The following is a 20563-nucleotide window of genomic DNA, read 5'->3' on the forward strand; positions in this document are numbered from 1 at the left end:
CCTTGCAGTGATTATAAGGATGTATTTGAGCAAAGATTATGAAAGAATTTACATTTTTATTTTATTATTTTACTATTTCATATTATTCCAGAAACATGAGCAGAATAGTTAATAGAATACTAGGAAGGGGCCTCATCAGGAAGAGAAATCAGTTACTCACTTCTACCCCTGAGTATCCCAGTCTGGTCTTATGCCTGACTCACTTTGGTAGTTACTGTTCTATGGCTGTTGTTAATGTTAACTAAGATACTGGATTTGTTCTGCAAATACTGCCTTAAGTTGATTCTCCCCTAGCCCTGAAAATAAAGGCTTATGATGAGAATAAACTGTTTCACAACAGTTAATAAGGAATATAGAGTTGTTGGCCATTGTCTTTTTTTGTAGATCACTCATGAATCCAGGAAAAAATATGGCAAAGGAAATCATTATAAGATATTACTTTATTTTGCAGAGTAACAGACTAGCTAGAGACAACGAATTAAGAGAAAATGATAAAGAACAGCTCCGAGCAATTTGTACCCGAGATCCTCTATCTGAAATCACTGAGCAAGAGAAAGATTTTCTGTGGAGCCACAGGTAAATATTAAGATGGAGATTCCCTGTTTCTTCTGTTACAGAAGGAACAACAGATTTTGGCTTATCTTGAAGGTTCTACCATACTTGTTAAAGTACATAAAGCATAATTTACGTGACTTTTTATTATAAACATTACTCTTTTTTAAACTGTGGGTAAAGATCAATATTTCTAGAAAATCATGCTGCATTGGTGCTAACCTTCCACCTTCAAGGCTTGAAGGCTTTTTTAAAATTCTAAATCCCTGATATGACTTTTTTTAAGATTTGATTTTGGGGGCTTTTTTTAATGAAATTCAAGATCTGAAGAAAAAAAATGCCCTACAGCTTTAGATCAATTTAGTTGTGAGGTAGTTGGTCTAGATATTTCAATTTTTAGGCGTTCCTTCCATTTTTTTCTTACACTTCCTCAAAGTGATAGTGCAATGCTTTATTTTCATTTATGAAGAATTACCCCACTACTTGGGGTAGTAAATACTGATTTATTTAAATAAAGCAGTTGCAGCACATTTCTACAGAAAGTCCATTGAAACATAAATTTTGTCCAGTGACTACAGTAGAAGTGGCGACTCTTCTCATGGTTCCTATGGGGTAAGTAGGTACATAAAAGGAGCTCTATAGTGTTATAAGTTCATAATTTGTTCAAAGTATCTGTCTTCCATTTGGATTTTTCTTTTGTCTTTCTTGACATTATAACTAAGTGTATATGTGCATAAATACGCAACTATAGTGTTAAATGCTGATTTCTTTTGATTTTAAAGAATGGTTTGCTAATAATGGTAAGTTTTGAAAGTGTTTGGAAAGATTACATAGTTGAAAATTTAGATATCTAGGCCTTTTGAATAACATGCAAGAATGTTTTTTGTTTGTTTTGTCTTTTCCACACAGACACTATTGTGTAACTATCCCTGAAATTCTACCCAAACTGCTTCTGTCCGTTAAATGGAATTCTAGAGATGAAGTAGCGCAGGTAAATGCATGTTTGAGATTACAGAATAACTGTTGTATACAATTGGTGTGTCACTCAAATTGTTTTCTCTCAGAAAGTCTGCATAAGAGGTGAAAGAGACTATGTTTTTATATTAGTAATGATAATATAGTGGAGAAAAATACCATTCACAACACTCCACTGATAAAATTAATTAGAATTGAACATTTTAAACACCAAATTCATAAGGAGAGCTCTTAACTAATTTTAAAATAATAAATTAAGACAATGTCTTAGAGAGTTCACTCACAATTGCCTTTCCTTTTTAAATATGATTTGTCTTTCCCATAACAGATGTACTGCTTAGTAAAAGACTGGCCTCCAATCAAACCTGAACAGGCTATGGAGCTTCTGGACTGTAATTACCCAGATCCTATGGTTCGAGGTTTTGCTGTTCGGTGCTTGGAAAAATACTTAACAGATGACAAGCTTTCTCAGTACCTAATTCAGCTAGTACAGGTAAAATAATGTAAAATAGAAAAATAATGTTCTATTCTAAGTCCATGCAACTTTATCCAAACTGTGGATCTTTATCTACACTGGTTTTATGCCTTTTTTAAAATCAGTTTTATTACCAGTAGTACCTACTTACTTTCTAAAAAATTTTCTTTAAATCCAACTATGCAAAAATTGACCCTGATTGATGCAATGTTATTTTTATCTTCGTGTTTAATCACATAGGTCCTAAAATATGAACAGTATTTGGATAACCTGCTTGTGAGATTTTTACTCAAGAAAGCATTGACTAATCAAAGGATTGGGCACTTTTTCTTTTGGCATTTAAAGTAAGTCACATTATTTTCCCAGTAAATTCTTTTGATATATATTACTTTCTTTCTTAACAGATCTATAAATATTATATACTGTTGTTTTTGTCTGAAAGAGTTTGCCATAATGAAAGTATATTGTACCAGTGGTAAGCTTCCCTTCAACTTTTTCTCTTTAATATTAATAAGCAATAAAATTCAAAGCTGAATTTTATACAGAAATGAGAGCTGAAATATTTCTAAAGACTTTGATTTTACTTTAAGCAAAGCAAAATATGCTAGATTAATACTGGTTAATATTGCAGTTGGTTTTCACTTATATGTGGATTAAAATACCCAAAATAAAGGGGAAGAAAAAAATCCTGCCTTGGAATTCAGAACAATAATGACAAAAATCCCAAGTTTCAGAAAACAAGCTAATTAAGAATTAAAAGTATTTGGGCACCTGGGTGGCTCAGTTGGTTAAGCAACTGCCTTCAGCTCAGGTCATGATCCCTGAGTCCCGCACTGGGCTCCCTGCTCAGCGGGGAGTCTGCTTCTCCCTCACTCTCTCCCCTTTCCCCTCTTATGCTCTCTCTTACTCTCTCTCTCTCAAATAAATAAATACAAGAATTAAAAGTATTTTGTAGAATATGATCTATCTAATACTCAAAGTGAGATCATAAACCATACACTTTTCTAAATTTAGAAAGATTTATAATTGACTTTTTTGATAATTAACTTCATTTTGTAAATGTTAAAATGAATCAAAATGGAATCTCGAAGCTAAGTTTAAAATAACTTAAATTCAAAGACAGTATAGAAAAGGGACATGTATGCCACAAGAGTCAAATAGTACTCACTCGCTCTTCACTCCCTCCCTATTCATTTTATTACTTTTGTCCTGAATTTACTTGTTTCATGTTTATATATCTTTCCTTTTAAGTTCTTATTTAAATTCCAGTTAGTTAACATGCAGTATAATATTAGTATTACATATTAGTAATACAATATGTACAATATAATGATTAAACACTTCCATACAACACCCAGTGCTCATCATTAAAGCAAGTGCACGCCTTAATCCCCATCACCTATTTCACCCAGCCCCCAACCACCTCCCCTCCAGTAACCATCAGTTCGTTCTCTATAGTTAATATATCTTGTGCTAAGATTAGTAAATGAAAAGTAGTTGAAATAGGCCTATAGGCTAGTTTATTAAATTTACACTTCCAGGAACTGTCTTAAATTCTTGATTATTTTGCTTTCAAATGATAGATTTTAAATCATTTTATTGTTAGTATGATTATAACATTAGAAAAAAAGACTACATATATTTATTTAAGACCATATATGTAATGCAGTGTGTGCGTGCGTGTGTATATGTGGGTCTTTTTTTTTTTTTTAATCTTACGCTGCTCTTTTAGATCTGAGATGCACAATAAAACTGTTAGTCAGAGGTTTGGCCTTCTTTTGGAGTCCTATTGTCGTGCATGCGGGATGTATTTGAAGCACCTAAATAGGCAAGTTGAGGCTATGGAAAAGCTCATTAACTTAACTGACATTCTCAAACAAGAGAAGAAGGATGAAACACAAAAGGTATGTGAATCTTTAGTTTGTTTTTGAAACTCTTCAACTGTGTAATGTTAGACACATTATTTAGTCTTTGAGATCCATTTTCCTCCTTTATAAATGGCAGTGATACTTTCTACATAGTGTAGTTGTGAGAATTAAATTACATGAGATGCACTGAAGTACATATCACAGTCCCCAGAGCGCAGGCGGTGCCCAGTAAATGTTAGTCCTTTCTTCTTTCCCTTCCTTCTCTTTTACACAGTCCTGACTTTTAAAATTATTTTTCCTTATTTTGTGTCGTTTATTATCTTTCAGTAATGACCCTGAAAATAAGTGTAAAGAAATTAATTTGTACATTTCTAAGTTTAAAATGGACTCTTAGTCATGCAGTGAACATCATCACACACTGGTGATCGGGAGTCTAACCTGGTGTACCTGAGGAATGTGTTTTCATGACCTCTTCCGCCTCTCTGTCCTTTTTTCGATCTGCCACATCCTGTAGTAAAAAGTGAGATCATTCCTCACCTCTAATGAAATGGGGAAAAAAAATCCCAGCATATCAGTCCCCAAGCACAAAGAATGTAAATTAGCAGTACTGAATGAATTTTTCCAACATCTTCATTGATACTGCATGAAAAAAATTTTAAAGGAAGTTACTGTATTAATCTAAATGTCATAGAGTGGAGTAACTGAGTTGATTTTATTGAACTTGTGGAATGTAAGTTCAAATAATGATATTAGAAAATAATTGTGGGGGCACCTGGGTGGCTCAGTTGGTTAAGCATCTAACTCTTGATTTTGGCTCAGGTCATGATCTCAGGGTCGTGAGATCAAGCCTGGCCCTGGGCTCCGTGCTGGGCGTAGAGCCCGCTTAAGATTCTCTCTCTGTCTGCCCCCGCCCCTGCTCACACGTGCTCTCTTTAAAAAAATTTAAAAATAATAATAATTATTATTATACTGCTTCTGATGCTGGAATCATGAGCTAGAGGGGATTATACTGCTTTGAAAGAATAAAACTTACTATATTTATGTTGTAACATAAGAAAAAAGAAACTAGATATTAGTTAAATTTGCAAGTATAGGCATTTCTTTTAACTGGAATTTTCATATCACAGCTTGGCTCTGATACAGTGGATTAATTGGGAATGTGAAAGTCATTATTCACATTACTATTGGTTTAAATGGGATTGTGATAGGGAACTGAAAATGCCATAGGAACAAGAACAGTTTCTTTGGGTGATTTCATGCTTTATCATAACAATGATAAAGCATTGGAAGCAGTGTGCTAACATTAGGGTTGATAGTGATAGAAAAAGAAATGCCTTTCACATGAGCAAGAGCTGCTCTAGTCAGTGATAACTAGATTTTCCAGCTACTCACTTAGCCACAGTGAAAAAGGAAAAAAAAATTTTATTACTAAATTTACAGCATGAAAATTAATTTATTATGAATTCCTAGCTTCTAACCTCTTTTGTCCCCCACTTACCTTTTATATCTTAGATAGATGAAGATTTCCTAAAATAAAATGGCAGTTATTGCCTGATACAGCTCAGCAGTCTGGGCTCTGGTTTCAGTTGATTAAAGAGATGTTTCTGCATACATACCAGAACCTGAGTATAGTGTGCGACTCGGTGTAACAAATGTTTTTATAAGTCCTTTTCCAAACAATTGCCTTTAGCCTCACTAGACTTTTTTTAACCCAACAGAGAGAAAATGAATATGGTGTTTTCTAAAGCAAAGCTTAAAAGTAAAGTTACTAAGCTAACCTCGTATCTCCATAGTTTTTCTTCTATAACAAAGGTCAGCAAACTTTTTCTTGAAAGGCCAGATAGTAAATATTTTAGACTTCACAGGCCATGCAGCCTCTGTTGTAACTACTCAACTCTGCTATTCTAGTGTGAAAGCAGCCAGTATCTAAATGAATGGGCATGGCTCTATCCAGTGCAGTTTGATTTACAAAAACTGCCGTCATTGACCAAGCCCGGCTCTAGAGCCAAAACATTGCCTGTGTCAGCGTGCAGAGTTCTTACAGGACAGGACACAGCTGCCCCTCCTGCCACTGCCTGTGGTGTGTTGCTCTGTGTCTGAGAAACCTTTCTAATCAGGATACAGGATACGGATTCATACACTATACAATACTGAGGTTCCAACATATAACAGAGATTAGCAGCTAGTTTCACCTTTCACGAAATCAGTTTTTAAACATGATTATGCTCATTTATCAGGTACAGATGAAGTTTTTAGTTGAGCAGATGCGGCGACCAGATTTCATGGATGCTCTACAAGGTTTCCTATCTCCTCTAAATCCTGCTCATCAACTAGGAAATCTCAGGTAATGAACCTTATTGGAAGTTTTATTGATATATTTAAACAAGCACCCTTCCTGGAGAAAATCTTAAGAAAAGTTAAAATGTCCATTATAATTAGAATGTTCAATTATATATGCTTCCCTCTGCCATTGTCCTACCTTGCAAAATAAGTTGTTCAGATTTCTTAAGTTCAGAACTGCATTTAGTCAGAATGAGTTTTTACTACTTTAATAATAGAGTTTAAAACTTCTCTGGCCAGAATTTTTGGTTTCATTTCAAAAATGAAATGTAATGTCTGTAAAACGAATGGCATATCCCTACATTTGTTGAAAATTCATATGCTACATTATATAAGAAAGTTTTAAGCTTAATATTTATTTTTTATACTCCCTTAGAAATGAATTCATAAATGAAATTGAGAAAGTTTTAACTTTTTATAACACCAAAAAACTATATTGTCTGTGTATTTTAAAATAAATTTGAGGGTAAAAAGAATTTAAAAAGTAAGGTGCCTAGTAAAGTGTTTAACTATTTTAAAGGCTTGAAGAGTGTCGAATTATGTCCTCTGCAAAAAGGCCACTGTGGTTGAATTGGGAGAACCCAGACATCATGTCAGAGTTACTCTTTCAGAACAATGAGATCATCTTTAAAAATGGGGATGGTAAGGAAGAGTATTAATGAACTTATGATGCATGAATTTAGCTGTCTTTTTATACACAGGATATTTATGAATCACGAAGACTATTGAAAGCTATTTAAGGAATATGCATGTGGTAAAATATATAATATTAAACGGATGTCTTAACCTCTAGAAAATGTATATGTAATTATTAAAAAGAAAAGAAGTACTAAATTGAGAATCAAAAGGCCTGAAATAAGTTTCTAACTATTATTTACTTAGCTGTGTGAATATCCATTCATTCCATAAATACTTGATGTGCTAGGCCATCAAATTGTAAGAATAAAACAGAGTCCCTGTTTACAGTCTAGCAGGGAGAAGAGAGATATTAAACAAATAATTACAAAAATAAAATTACAATACGATACAAAAGAAAGGTGTAGTCTCCTAAGAAATCATATAAAAGAAGGTCCTAATGTACTGGGAAAACAAGCTGTGGCAGGAAGCAATGGGAGGATCATGGATGGGTTTCCATTGGGAAATGACATTTCAGCACTGAATTCTGTTAACCCCGATATCAGGTTCAAATTTAAGGATTCAAAAAAATAAGTACTTTAAATGTTTAAATATAAAATTTTTATGAAATACATGCTAGCTTATCCTACATTGTTATATAGATGGGTTTATGCAGATACCTTAGAAATGGGCTAGAGAATCAAAATACTGCTTCTTTACAGATTAATTTGAAAAGTAAATTTAGCTGTATTTATTTTCTGTTTGAAAGCAACGTGATGACCTAACACCCAGGTTTGCATTTATGGCATTAAGTGGTGATACATATTATTTGAATTGCAGATTTACGGCAAGATATGCTAACACTTCAAATAATTCGCATTATGGAAAATATCTGGCAAAATCAAGGTCTTGACCTTCGGTAGGTAACCAGTAAGGCAATATATATGTTGAAAGTTATCCTGAAAAAGTAAACTATTAGTAAACATCAGTTATAAAGCATAAAGGGGCATGTATCTATGAAGAAATGTAGGGAGTAGTAATTAATACTAGTTGATTACACTACTTTCATTTGTCTTCCTCTTCCTTGGCGTAGAATAGCTACGAGATGCCGCTAGTCAAGAAGAGCTGTTTCTCATAAGTTGGCAAAGACTGCAGCTGTGTCTGGAGTGTCAGTTTTTAGGACAGGACATAGGAGACACAAAAGCCCCCTATTTTCATTCAGAAGTTAAGAGATTAAAAGAAAGGTTCTTTCATAATATAAATTTTCTAATTTTAAAACTTTATATAGCCTGTTAATCTTGAATCAGTTTGACAGCAAAATTTATGAAAAGAACTCATCTTAAAGCTTTTGCCATTCTGTTGGTTTCTGCCCAACCTTCTGCAATTATGTCTAAGTTTACGGTCATGCTTCATCTTGTCCTTGTCATTTCTGCTTCTCACAGTGTACCCCTCTTTCTCTTTGCAAGTCTAGAGTCATTCCAGCAAAGCCACTCTCTCCAAAAGAATTTTTGTCCATAAGTGGGCATAGGAGTCAACTCTGGCTGCACCAGCAGAGCAGATTAGGGCTTATTTGTATGCCTATTAAAGATTGAGGGTAACTAGTATGTAAAAATATATCAGTGACACATAGTAGAATCATCTTGTTGCAAAGAAAAAAAAAATGGACATGTCAAGTAATTTGCGAAAGCACAAAATTAGGTCATCGACTTCAAATTTTTAACTCCTGATTCTTTGCTTAGTCCCTTCTGCTTTCCTGTTTAAAAACAGTGTTACACGCATCAAGTTTCCTCTTTTGGTATAACTATCTGTGTCTGAGAGATATACATCCCATTACTACCACTGCCTCCAGGGAAGTATAAAACAAAAGAGAATGCAGAACTAGACAGAGTAAAGGATTTAACTATATAACTCTGGTAATTACAGTATTTAATTTTAAATTAATGACTGTTAAAAAGCACTTAAAGTTTAAGCTAGATCATTGGAAAGTAAGTTGGATCTTCAAGAAGTTTTTAAGTCTTAGAATATTTTCTAAATTTTTTTAACTTAAGGAATTTAAGCAAAAATTTTTATTTAAAGTTTGATTTTAAATAAAAAATTTATTGTAAGAAAGTCACGGCATTTTTATTTATTCTTGCCAAAACTTGGATTCTCTGCTTGTTTTTTTTGTTTTGTTTTGTTTTGTTTATATCACAAGCCTTATAGGACTGTGTGACTCTTTAAACTATGAGCATGTTCAACATTATTAAAATGTGAGAGAGAATGAGCAGGAGTACAACCTTAAGAAATTCCTACATTTACCAGGGCAGGTAGAAGGAAAGATTCTGTAAAAGAAATGGTCAAAGGGATAGGTAGACCAGAATAAGTAATTCACAGAACCCAAAAAAGGGAAGAGATTCACAGTTTATAGTATCAGGTGCTTCAGGGGATGTAAGAGCATAAGGACTATGAAAAAACCTTTAGATTTGATGATTCATGGTTAACTGTAAGAGTTGAGTCAGTAGAGTGGTAGGCAATAGAAGTTACGCTACATGGAATTGAGAAAATGAAAATAAGTGAAGACTGTTACTCTTTTAGGGACTTAAGAAGTAAAAGAGGGTGGCTCAGTCAGTTAAGTGGCTGGCTTCAGCTCAGATCCCAGGGTCCTGGGATCGAGCCCCACATCGGGCTCCCTGCTCAGTGGGAGCCTGCTTCTCCCTCTCCTCCCGGCTTGTACTCTATCTTGCTGTCTCTGTCACTATCTCTCTCTCAAATAAATAAATAAAATCTTTTTTAAAAAGAAGTAAAAGAAAGATGGAAAGCATAGACAGTAGCTTAGGAGAGCATCAGAGCAAGAAATACCATACTTTAGTACTTCTGTGCCAGTTGGGATGTTTTTCTCATTGTGTGTTTAACTGCTCACACCTCCCTTGACTACCTGTCCTTTTTACTACCCGGTGATGAATAGGAGGTACCCATATAGCACTTCTGCTGCATACCCAAGTATGGTTTTATCAAGAAAAGGCATTTGTGGGTTATTAAAGAATTGCAAGCCATACTAGCTGCTTTTTTCATGGAACCATTTTTACTTAAAGAATAACTAATAGATAAGCTTTCGTTATGAGACATGGCTATTTGGCAGACATTTTCTTGAAAATGAATGATATGAGCCTATCTCTTCAAGGTGAACAACTGACAGTATTTGTTGTCAAAGATCAAATTTGAGCTTTCAAGCAAAAATTAGAATTTGGAAAAAATTGTATGTACCACCATAAGCATAAGAGCTCCCCCAAAGTAAAGACTTTTCTGATGAGATCAGTGGTAATATTAACAATTGTGATTTTTTTTAGTTGGTACAATGAAAAGTATCACCATCTGAAAGATCTTTGTAACTCAGTGAACTAATATCTTCCAAATGACCAGTGCAGGATATGATCAAGTCACATATGGGTAAAAGTTCCATTCAGAGGCAAGATATACTATGTTACATTAAAATCTGTCTGACGAGTTTATTGATATGGTTTCACATTCCATATTGCAACTTGAGAAACTACATTTTGTCAAGTTTTGGAATAGTATCAAAGAAAAATACCTACAATTATCTGAAAAGTGTATTACAGTACTCCTCCTTTTTCTACCTACATAATGGTACGAAGCCAGATTTTCTTCATATGCTTCAATTAAAACATTGCATTAAATTGAATACAGAAGTATATATGAGAATCCAGTTCAGTACTATGAAGCCAGACATTAAAGAAATTTGAAAATATGGGAAAGTGTCACTCTTCTTACTAAGAATTTCTTTTGTAAAGATTTTATTTATTTGAGAGAGAGTGCAGGGCAGAGGAAGAGGGAGAGAGAATCTGAAGCAGACTCAGTGCTGAGCACGGAGCCCCACAACCGCAAGATCATGACCTGACCTGAAACCAGGAGTCAAATGCTTAACCGACTGAGCCACCCAGGGACCCCAAGAATTTTTTTTAATATAAGGTTCTTTGTCTCATAAAAGATGTTATTTATATTACCACATAATAGTTTATTTTCAAATGAATACTTTAATTTTTTCTCTATTTTGATTGCTAATATCAGTAGATATAACCCACATAAATAAAAGCTCTTTGGGATCTCAGTAATTTTTAAGAGTATAGAGGAGTCCTGAGACCAAAAATTTGAGAACTGCTGCCCTGAAGTATTATTTAGATGTCAGCTAAACAAGCTGAAATTTACCCATATTTTTTAAGTCATAAATGTTTATAAAATTTTAATTGCCACAATAATCTTAGTGCTTTTCTTTCATACAATTAGGTGCTTTCTCAGCTGAAGGTTATAACAAATGATGGCAGATAATTTTGAGGATTTTTCTAGTATTTTTCTAATTTTAAAAGAGAAAGTTAAAGGAATAAAGGTCATGCATGACAAATTTGCATTAAGAATATTCCTGTATTAGCCTATTAAAACATTTGTTGTTTTAAAATTCCATCACTTAGTTGCAAATGTCTTGATCCTTTTCAGAATGTTACCTTATGGTTGTCTGTCAATTGGTGACTGTGTGGGACTTATTGAGGTGGTGCGAAATTCTCACACGATTATGCAGATTCAGTGCAAAGGTGGCCTGAAAGGTGCTCTGCAGTTCAACAGCCACACACTGCATCAGTGGCTCAAAGACAAGAACAAAGGAGAAATGTGAGTCTGTTACTCTTTTTTTCCTATGTCAATCTAAGGTTTTGTTAGACGAGTCTTTTAATAGTTGCGTACATTTCTCTGAGACCAGAGAAAACATTTGTACTTACTTTGGAAAAAAAATATGCCCACCTTTTGAAATATTTGAGATTTTGTGTTTGATCAGAATTACTTACAATTTTGGTGAATCCCTAATCTACCCAACTTTATACATCTAATTTTAGGTATCGAAAATGTGTTTTTCTCCTTATTTTTTTTCAAGGTCAACATTGAACATTTCAAAATTTACTTCTGGTTCATTGTTAAAATGATTAGAAGAAAATTTTTTTCATGACACGTTCAGTATTTTTTCACCATAATAAGACTTACGCCTTTAGTCAGGGGATATCCAGAAATGTCCTTTCTACCTCAAATCTTTGGATAGAAATACTTCCTCATCTTAATGTCAGTGATTGTTGCCACTCTTCAATACAGACTTTGACCATCTTTTCCCCATTTGGACTGGATTACTCTATATTACCACACTACTCACCAGGTGTTTATTTCTTCTTTGTAGATATGATGCAGCCATTGACCTGTTCACACGTTCATGTGCTGGTTATTGTGTTGCTACTTTCATTCTGGGCATTGGAGATCGTCACAATAGTAACATCATGGTTAAAGATGATGGACAAGTAATAGCTTTCTCTTTTTAAAATGTTTTCACATTCTTAAATTTATTAATTCAGGATATTGTATTTCTGCATTTGTCAAGCTATAATATAATTCTTTATTTTTGAAAGCTGTTTCATATAGATTTTGGACACTTTTTGGATCACAAGAAGAAAAAATTTGGTTATAAACGGGAACGTGTGCCATTTGTTTTGACACAAGATTTCTTAATAGTGATTAGTAAAGGAGCCCAAGAATGCACAAAGACAAGAGAATTTGAGAGGTAAGCTCAAGAAATAAAAAATACAAAGTACAGAATTCTTGCTGCTTTATCAAAAATAATTGATATTTTTGAAGCAATTTAAAATATGTTTTATTAACATTCTGGCCTGAGCATTTTAATGTATTTATTTATTCTTGTTTTATTGTATTTATTTATAATGCTATGAAGAAAAATGGAAAGAAAAACCAATTTATTAATGAAGGCCTGAAATGGTTTAAGGTCTAAGAAAGTGATTCTTAGACTTCTTAATATATTAAAGGTTTTTATTTACTGCTATTTAAATAATTGGACTGCACCTTCTCTATACTGATAAATAATGTATAGTGCTTAAGACAATATTTTTTAGTCCTGCAATTTGAGGAAATCAATCAGCTGTAATTACCACATTTATTTATAATTTTTCTGACTGCTTTCTGGTATATAGTCAGTCTATCTTAAACCTAAAGTACTTTCAGAAACCTTGTATAAAATTCCATTTTATCTGCAACTCTGTCCTGGCCCTAGCCTAAATCGTAAAGGCTTTAGTATGGACCAGTTCTTACATTTAATAAATCCTTAGTAAACTGCTGACGTACCAGGCATTATCCTAAGGTGCTGGTGATAAAGAAGTAAACGGAATCCTTATGGACTAACGGAGTTTACATTCTAGCATGGGGTAAAGAGAACAGAAAGTGTTGGTAAGGGAAGTGGGAGAGGAAGGCTGTTTTTTATAGGTTTGCCCAAGAAGGCCTCTCTAATGATGTGACATTTGAGCAGAGACCTGAAGGTACTAACCCCATTTGCTCCATACTGATCAAACTATTCTTGTTACTTATAGGTTTCAGGAGATGTGTTACAAGGCTTATCTAGCTATTCGGCAGCATGCCAATCTCTTCATAAATCTTTTCTCAATGATGCTTGGCTCTGGAATGCCAGAACTACAATCTTTTGATGATATCGCATACATTCGAAAGACCCTAGCTTTAGATAAAACTGAACAAGAGGCTTTGGAATATTTCATGAAACAAATGAATGATGCACATCATGGTGGCTGGACAACAAAAATGGATTGGATCTTCCACACAATTAAGCAGCATGCTTTGAACTGAAATGATAACTGAGAAACCGAAAGCTCATTATCTGGATTCTGTACTGCACTGTTAATAACTGTCAACAGGCAAAGACTGATTGCATAGGAATTGCACAATCCATGAACAGCATTAGAATTTACACAAGAACAGAAATAAAATACTATATAATTTAAATAATGTAAACGCAAACAGGGTTTGAGAGCACTAAACTAGTTCATTTCAAAATTAAGCTTTAGAATAATGCGCAATTTCATGTTATGCCTTAAGTCCAAAAAGGTAAACTTTGAAGATTGTTTGTATCTTTTTTTAAAAAAGAAAACAAAACAAAAAAACCCCAAAATATATAGAAATGATGGAGAAGGAAAAAGAATGATGTTCTTTTTTTGTCTTGCAAATGTTCTATGTTTTGAAATTGTGGACACAACAAAGTCTATTATTGCATTAGGTCCAAGGAAACTGAAGTTTGGTGTTAAATTACATTGAGATTAGAAAACAATGAAGATTTCTTATTTTTCCATTGCTGTTCAATTTATAGTTTGAAGTGGGTTTTTTGACTCCTTGTTTAATGAAGAAAAAATGCTTGGGGTGGAAGGGACTCTTGAGATTTCACCAGAGACTTTTCCTTTTTAATAAATCAAACCTTTTGATGCTTTGGGGTCTTATCTGCAAAGTTTTGGAAGCAGTCACAAATGAGACCTGTTATAAGGTGGTGTTTTTGGGCAGTATTTACAAGAATCTGATTCTTCTTTCCCAGAGGAATTCTGGGCTCCCACAAAGTACAATAATCATCAGAGAGAAAGAATGAGCAGGACTAGTTCTTGCTCCAGAATTGTACAGTATTCACCGTAGGTTGATTTTTTTTTTTCTCCTTTTGCAATTGAATTGAATACATTTTTCATGCATGTTTCCAGAAAATAGAAGTGAGTATTAATGTTATTAAAAAGATTATTTTTTTTATTAAAGGCTATTTATATTATAGAAACTATCATTAATATATATTCTTTATTTACATGATCTGTCCCATAGTCATGCATTGTTTTGCACCCCAAATTTTTTATTGTTCGTAGCAGCATGGTCAGCTTTCCTCTTGGTCTGTGGGTGAGGCTCAGGCACTATCCCATTTATACCAGTGACTAGTGTATAACTGCATAAGGAAAACAGATTAAAGTTCATCCTCTTTCGTTTTATTTCTTTCTGTTTTCATATGACTCCCCCATTTTCCATCTTCTTTTATAGTCGATAATGCCTCAGTCAGGAAACTAGTTACCAAAATTAACACAATATAGAGTATCTTCCTGATTGCTTCAACCCTTCTACCAAGGTATGCTCATGAATAATACTTTATAGTATGGGGGAATAGAAACCATGAACTTTTTACCTTTTTAGGCTATTTATGCAATATCTGGATAATAAAAGTAGGACCTTAAACCATTTTAAGATCATGTCCCATTTCCAAGCTATTAGGGCTCACTGTCCAACTTTATTAAATTGCATTTGAGTGCAGGATACATTCTTAAACACTTTGGAAAACATTAACCCAAGGTGTAGGGGCTAATGCTAGTCATCACTCTAGAATCTGATATTTTACTCAGTATTTGAAATGAATGATTAATGCCCTAGGAAGTAGCTTTAGCAAATGTCCAGGTGCCACACCAGAAAAAGTGCAATAATTTACTGACAGTTTTCTAGATTAGGCATACTATTGGACTACAAAACTCTATAAAAAGTGCACATTATATACTCTAGACAGCATCACTTAAACGATATTCATTTATGAAATCAGTTACCTATAATAGAAGTCTTGAATAGTAAACAAGGGACTCTAATACAAATACTCTTAATATTTGGCTATTTTAGAGCCCTTAAAGGGCCTAATTATTGGAGACTTAGGTACTTCACTAAAGCATGTATATAATATTGCCAACGAGAAAAATAAATTTGAAGATTTAGGGAACTTATTTCTGTAAACTGTCTTGGAATAGTTAAGAATTTAAACTCCCATTTTAAGCAGGAAGCCAAATAGATTCTTTTGCAGATGTAGATTTCATAACTTATTAAAACTTCTTTAACATTTTGTGCCTTTTAGATATATTCAGTTAATACATACTAACATCCCAGTCTTTTCTATATCAGGGATTAATTACAGGAAAACTTAATGAAATGGTACAAATCTGAAACTCTGATGGTGGAAACTGAAGATTTAAGAGAGAACAGCATTTACCCGAGTGCCAAAAAAGCTTCGAGCTTCCTTGCACAAAATTTACATGATTTTTGCATGTCTCACATCAGTCCAGCTAGTCCTCTTCCCCTGAGACCTCTCCACGATTAAAACACAGCCACATAGCTTATTTATCCTTTACATTTATTTTCAACAGTTATTACAACCAAGTTGATTCTATTTGAAGAGGTGTAGACAAATTTTACAAAGAATGTAGATCAAGTGATCTAGCTAAAAGCAAAGCAAATTTTAAAAGAATCCAAGCAGAGTTTAAGCAAACAACATTAGAAATAAGAAAAAGGGGTCAGGTAGTGCTCAGAAGGCAAAGAATCAAAAATTGAATGCTACATGGGGTGACTAGGCTGTCAAGTCAGTGGTAAGCCGTTTCCAGGTACTTCAGAGTCCTATCACTTCCCATGGATTGGTCAGTTCCTGTGGCCAACCATCCTTGTCATTGAATGTGGTGTAACTATTGACTTTATGGTTTCATTTGGTCACCTGAGAAATAGTTCCTTCAGTGACTATTTTGGAGGAAAAAAAGAAAAACCAAGTAGGTTTAAAGAAAATAAAACCTAATTTTAAACACATTCTACTAAGATATAATCTGAAAATCATGTTTTAACTTTTTATCATATTCTCAGTATACAAAAATCATTTATTTTGAAGATTTTTAGACTGCTGTTAATTTGAAATCTGTTAATCATTGTAGAATTTGGTTTTTAAAAAAGATGTTTCTAATTGGATTTTTTAAAGAAGAATGGAATTTGGTCACTATTTTATGATAGAACCTAAGCTTTCTGTGGTTCTTAGTGTCTTCTGTAAAACTCAGTGTCAAAGGAATCAATTTTGAGGTTTTCCCTTCTAATCTGCTTTATATTACAAGCCCTTTAGGAAATGGGAACCTGGTGAATATACAATGAATTGTAAAATATTTTAATGTGTAATTTTTTCAACTGTGAAACTATGAATATTGGTTTTTTTTGATGAAAACAGCTGCTGATAAAGTATTTTGTGTAAAGTGTAGTTCTTATTAATCAGGAAAATAATCAATGACTTGATTAGAATGTATATACCCTCTTGGATTTTATTTTCAATGGATTGGTGATTTTCACATAGGTAAAACACAGTCCATCTGTATTCTTTTTCCATCAAAAATTGAGAGATTTAGCATTATAAAAAAATGAGCAGCCTATCTCACAGCACATAAACTTGGATTTGTTTCTTAATGATTTTGTAAATCCATATAACTCATATTCTGACCAATAGCCCATGCTTGCCAACTCTTTGAAAAAATTGGATTTCCAGCATTATTTTTAAGCCAGCAGGTTACCTTTTTCTGAATGTTTTAACTTTCTTTTGTTTGTGTCTGCACAAACTGCAGACCTGGGCTGGACCCACACACTCAGAATCCACCTTGAAATCAATTTTGATGTCCAAGACATCCCTAAAATATTTCAGTTTAAAGACCATATGTGGTGTTAATGGATTGTGGTGCTTCTACTATTTAAAAACAACTTCATACTTCAGATGTTTTTGAGAAGAGGGGAATGTTGAAGGAGGGAGTAGAACAGGGAGGAGTTGTTTGAATGAATCACATTCTTCATATCCATCCTGCTCAGAAGGGGCACTTCTAAGGGAAGCCTTAGATGGAGCCTTCTAAGAGAAGGCCGAAAGTTGTGAGTATATTGTGCATACCATGAGGGAACTAACTGTTCATCAGGGATGGGATTGTGAAGGCTGAACTATAAAACTCAGCACTGACGGGATCCTCAGATAGCAATTCTTGGTGACAGAGTAATACAGCTGGGCTGTTTTTTTAAAATATAAACACAAACCATTTTTATTTTTTAATTATTACATTAAAATTATAAGTGTATTTTATGTGCCATGGCCTGGGAAGCCTTTTTTTCTTTTCTTTCAAAAGTTACTTTCACTTTCTGAAAAGATTATGGGGTTTAGCTCAAGATAACTATGGTCCTGATAAAATTGGATTGGTAACTCTACCTCAGAAGGTTAATAAGAAAAAAAAATGAGTCACAATTCAGTGCTTCAGGCTCTTATGTTACAGAAATTTCCAGAGCACTGTAGTTTAGACTTATAAAAAGTCAAGAGTTGGCATGCCTTATTTTTAATGGCACTGGAGACTTGAGAAAAATTTTCAGTTAAAATTTAATCATTGCTCCAGCCATGGAAAAGGCTATAGCGCCAGGAGGCTTATGGTACTAGGTTCTTGAATTCGGCATTCGAAATTAGTTGTGTTCTCTTTTCTTTATTATTAGTGAAATTAGTGTGTGTATATTTGCACACATTTCTATTTGTGTACACACTGCTTGCTAGCCCTAGTCAAGAGGCATCTTTTATAAAAGGTGTAAACATCAGGTTCTAAAGTTCAAAAGTGTTTAGAACTCATTAGGAGTTTCCCAAGTTGGGATGTTAGTTTTTAAATAAGCTTATTTCATCCGAGTATTCCACTTGATTAAGGTTTCACACTTCCTTTTTATTCATGAAGCGCCATTCCTTTTCCTTAGTTTTAGACATGTTAATATTACAGCCATGCTAGTTAGCATAAAGTGACAGTTACGAGCCATAAGGAAATTTTCTGACTTAATTTTTACACAACTACATACGAGTTTTAGTAGGGGGTGGGGGGGTTGGGGGGGAATCAGTCCATTGTACGTTTAGTGTAGTTTAGGTAACTGATTTTCACTACCAGCAGTAGACTCCATTCTTCATGTTGGTAAGTATGGAAAGGTTTTTTTTAATGCATTTTGTAAGCCAGTTAAGTCTATAAATCTATCTGAAACCTTATTTAATCTGTCACTACAATAATTTTGTGGTTATGCTAAGAGCCATGTATATTTTTAGGTGATTCTTATTTTTGTTCCTCCTTCTGAGTAAGCAAGGAGGCAGAAAACTTTCATTGTTTTATATTTTCTCAAAATATCTTTAATAAGACTAAACTTAATTCTAGTATGAATTTCCAAATGTAGTCATGATCTATCAGTTTCATAAGAAAAAGCCCCTTATCAGTTTTAATTTTTGTTCCAAAGAGTGGTTGGAGAGCTTGGACTTCATGTGGTTTCTAGAAATGTTTTTGGCTATGGAACCTGTTTCAAATACAATTAATAGCTTCAATGTGACTTAGTCCTCGGGCTTAATTGGGTTGAATAAAATCTAAAAGAATATATCCTTTTGGAACCTAACACTTTAATATCTTGGGGAATGTGGCACTACCAAAAGAAGACTAGTAACACATAAAATGTTGACTTTGGAAGCTTCCAGAAGAAGCCCCCACCACCCTTTTTTGGCCCCTTTTATTGTAGCAAATCTATTTCTCTATTTTGTCATTCTATGAATTGAAGTCCTATGGTATAATGCATTCATTAGGAGAAAAATGTTTTTAAATGTTCTTTTAATGATGGCCCCAAAAGTATTTGACACAGCAAGATGCATGTGTTATTGTACTGAGAATATAGAATAATACAGTGTCACTAAATTTAAGACCGCTTCCCAGTCTTGCTGTTCCTAGCAAGAAGTTTGGCCTGTGACTGCACTTACTGTTTGTGCTCATCAGAAACTGTCAATGTCTGCTTTTCTTTTAACTTTGCAGTCTGTAACCTCACGCTGTTTATTAAAAAAAGAAAAAGAAAAAAATGACTTGTGTCCAAACAATCCTTAGTGTACTATGTATTTTAAACCAAAAAAATGTGATAATTATATTTTGCCTTTTTTTGAATACTTAAAAGCAAATCAGTGTTGCTAATAATCAGAATTTAGCTGAACTTGAGTTCTTACCAATAATGACTAAGAATAGTTGATTGAAAACCTGAAACTATTATGCCTTAAAAGCCAATTTTTCTACCCCAGTAAAGTGATGAATATTGAGAGAAATATCTGTTGGAATTTTAACTTCCTTTAAGCATAAGGAATTATGTGTTTGTATTACAAGCAAATATATATGTATACACATAAACGTATGAATGTGTATGTCTATATGCAGACAGAAGTCAGTTCAAGACCAGAACCTGTAAGTGAGATTAGGCTAGAAGCAAACTGGTTTTGCTTTCAGTTATCATAAACCTTGCAAAAGGGGAGTCTGGGCTTTTCTTGGACCAGTAATACATGTGGGCATTGATACTTTGTACTTCTAAGCAATTAACAGCAAGTAATAGCTTAAATTTTGTTTCTTTGCCAAATGGTTTGCGTGACTTTAAGTTAACATTGTTCTAAATTGACTTTCTTCTCCAAGCGTAATCTCTCTCTTTCCTGAGATGAGATTAGGGGATGAACCAAGTAGCCGCACTCTGTGAGTGGAAAACTGTAGTAATTGAAACACTTTTAAGTTTCACACTTTCACTTTTTAGGTTTTAAATCAGTGGTTTTGAATTTGTTAGAAAAATCCCAAGAATTGCATGTTGTTAGATGCTTATCAAACTAAGAAATGGACTAAGATGTGCCCTTAAGTAATCTATAGACTCTCAATTTGCAAAATGATTTAAAATATGTATGCATACATCTATTTTATTTCAGGAAAGTCTTTGGTATACAAAATAATTTACTGCAACCTCTTAAACGGCATGTTCTGGACCTTAAATGTATATTATATTTAGCCAAGAGAAGGTGGGAAGGAATCCTCTTCTCCAGCTCCCTACACTAGCCCCTATAACCAGCTGTCCAATGAAAGGTACCAAGGCTGACTGAATTTTATTTTTTAATAAGAATTGTATATATTTAAGATGTATGGTATGATTTGATATTCATGTGAATAATTATAGTCAAGCTAATCAATGTGTCATCTCCTCACCTAGTTACCTTTTGTATGTGTATATCTGTGTGATGAGACCACCTGAAATCTACTTT

At 33.7% G+C, this 20563-nt stretch overlaps 1 protein-coding gene across 2 annotated transcripts in view; it reads left to right on the forward strand.

The window, feature by feature from the left end:
- The window catches only part of PIK3CA (phosphatidylinositol-4,5-bisphosphate 3-kinase catalytic subunit alpha), an 81794-nt gene extending 61396 nt beyond the window's left edge, over positions 1-20398 (forward strand). The window contains exons 10-21 of one of the 2 annotated variants that reach the window (XM_027587802.2): positions 452-576; positions 1462-1543; positions 1856-2020; positions 2243-2346; positions 3735-3906; positions 6108-6214; positions 6731-6852; positions 7666-7744; positions 11314-11484; positions 12038-12155; positions 12264-12415; positions 13233-20398. In XM_027587802.2, the coding sequence (XP_027443603.1) occupies positions 452-576; positions 1462-1543; positions 1856-2020; positions 2243-2346; positions 3735-3906; positions 6108-6214; positions 6731-6852; positions 7666-7744; positions 11314-11484; positions 12038-12155; positions 12264-12415; positions 13233-13503 (1668 nt within the window). In that variant the 3' untranslated portion in view covers positions 13504-20398. The remainder of the gene's footprint in view (positions 1-451; positions 577-1461; positions 1544-1855; positions 2021-2242; positions 2347-3734; positions 3907-6107; positions 6215-6730; positions 6853-7665; positions 7745-11313; positions 11485-12037; positions 12156-12263; positions 12416-13232) is intronic. The other variant, XM_027587803.2, reaches the window with a different exon arrangement.
- The last annotated feature ends 165 nt before the right edge of the window (positions 20399-20563 follow it).

Source organism: Zalophus californianus, chromosome 1 (assembly GCF_009762305.2).
Source record: "Zalophus californianus isolate mZalCal1 chromosome 1, mZalCal1.pri.v2, whole genome shotgun sequence".
Classification (NCBI taxonomy): domain Eukaryota; kingdom Metazoa; phylum Chordata; class Mammalia; order Carnivora; family Otariidae; genus Zalophus; species Zalophus californianus.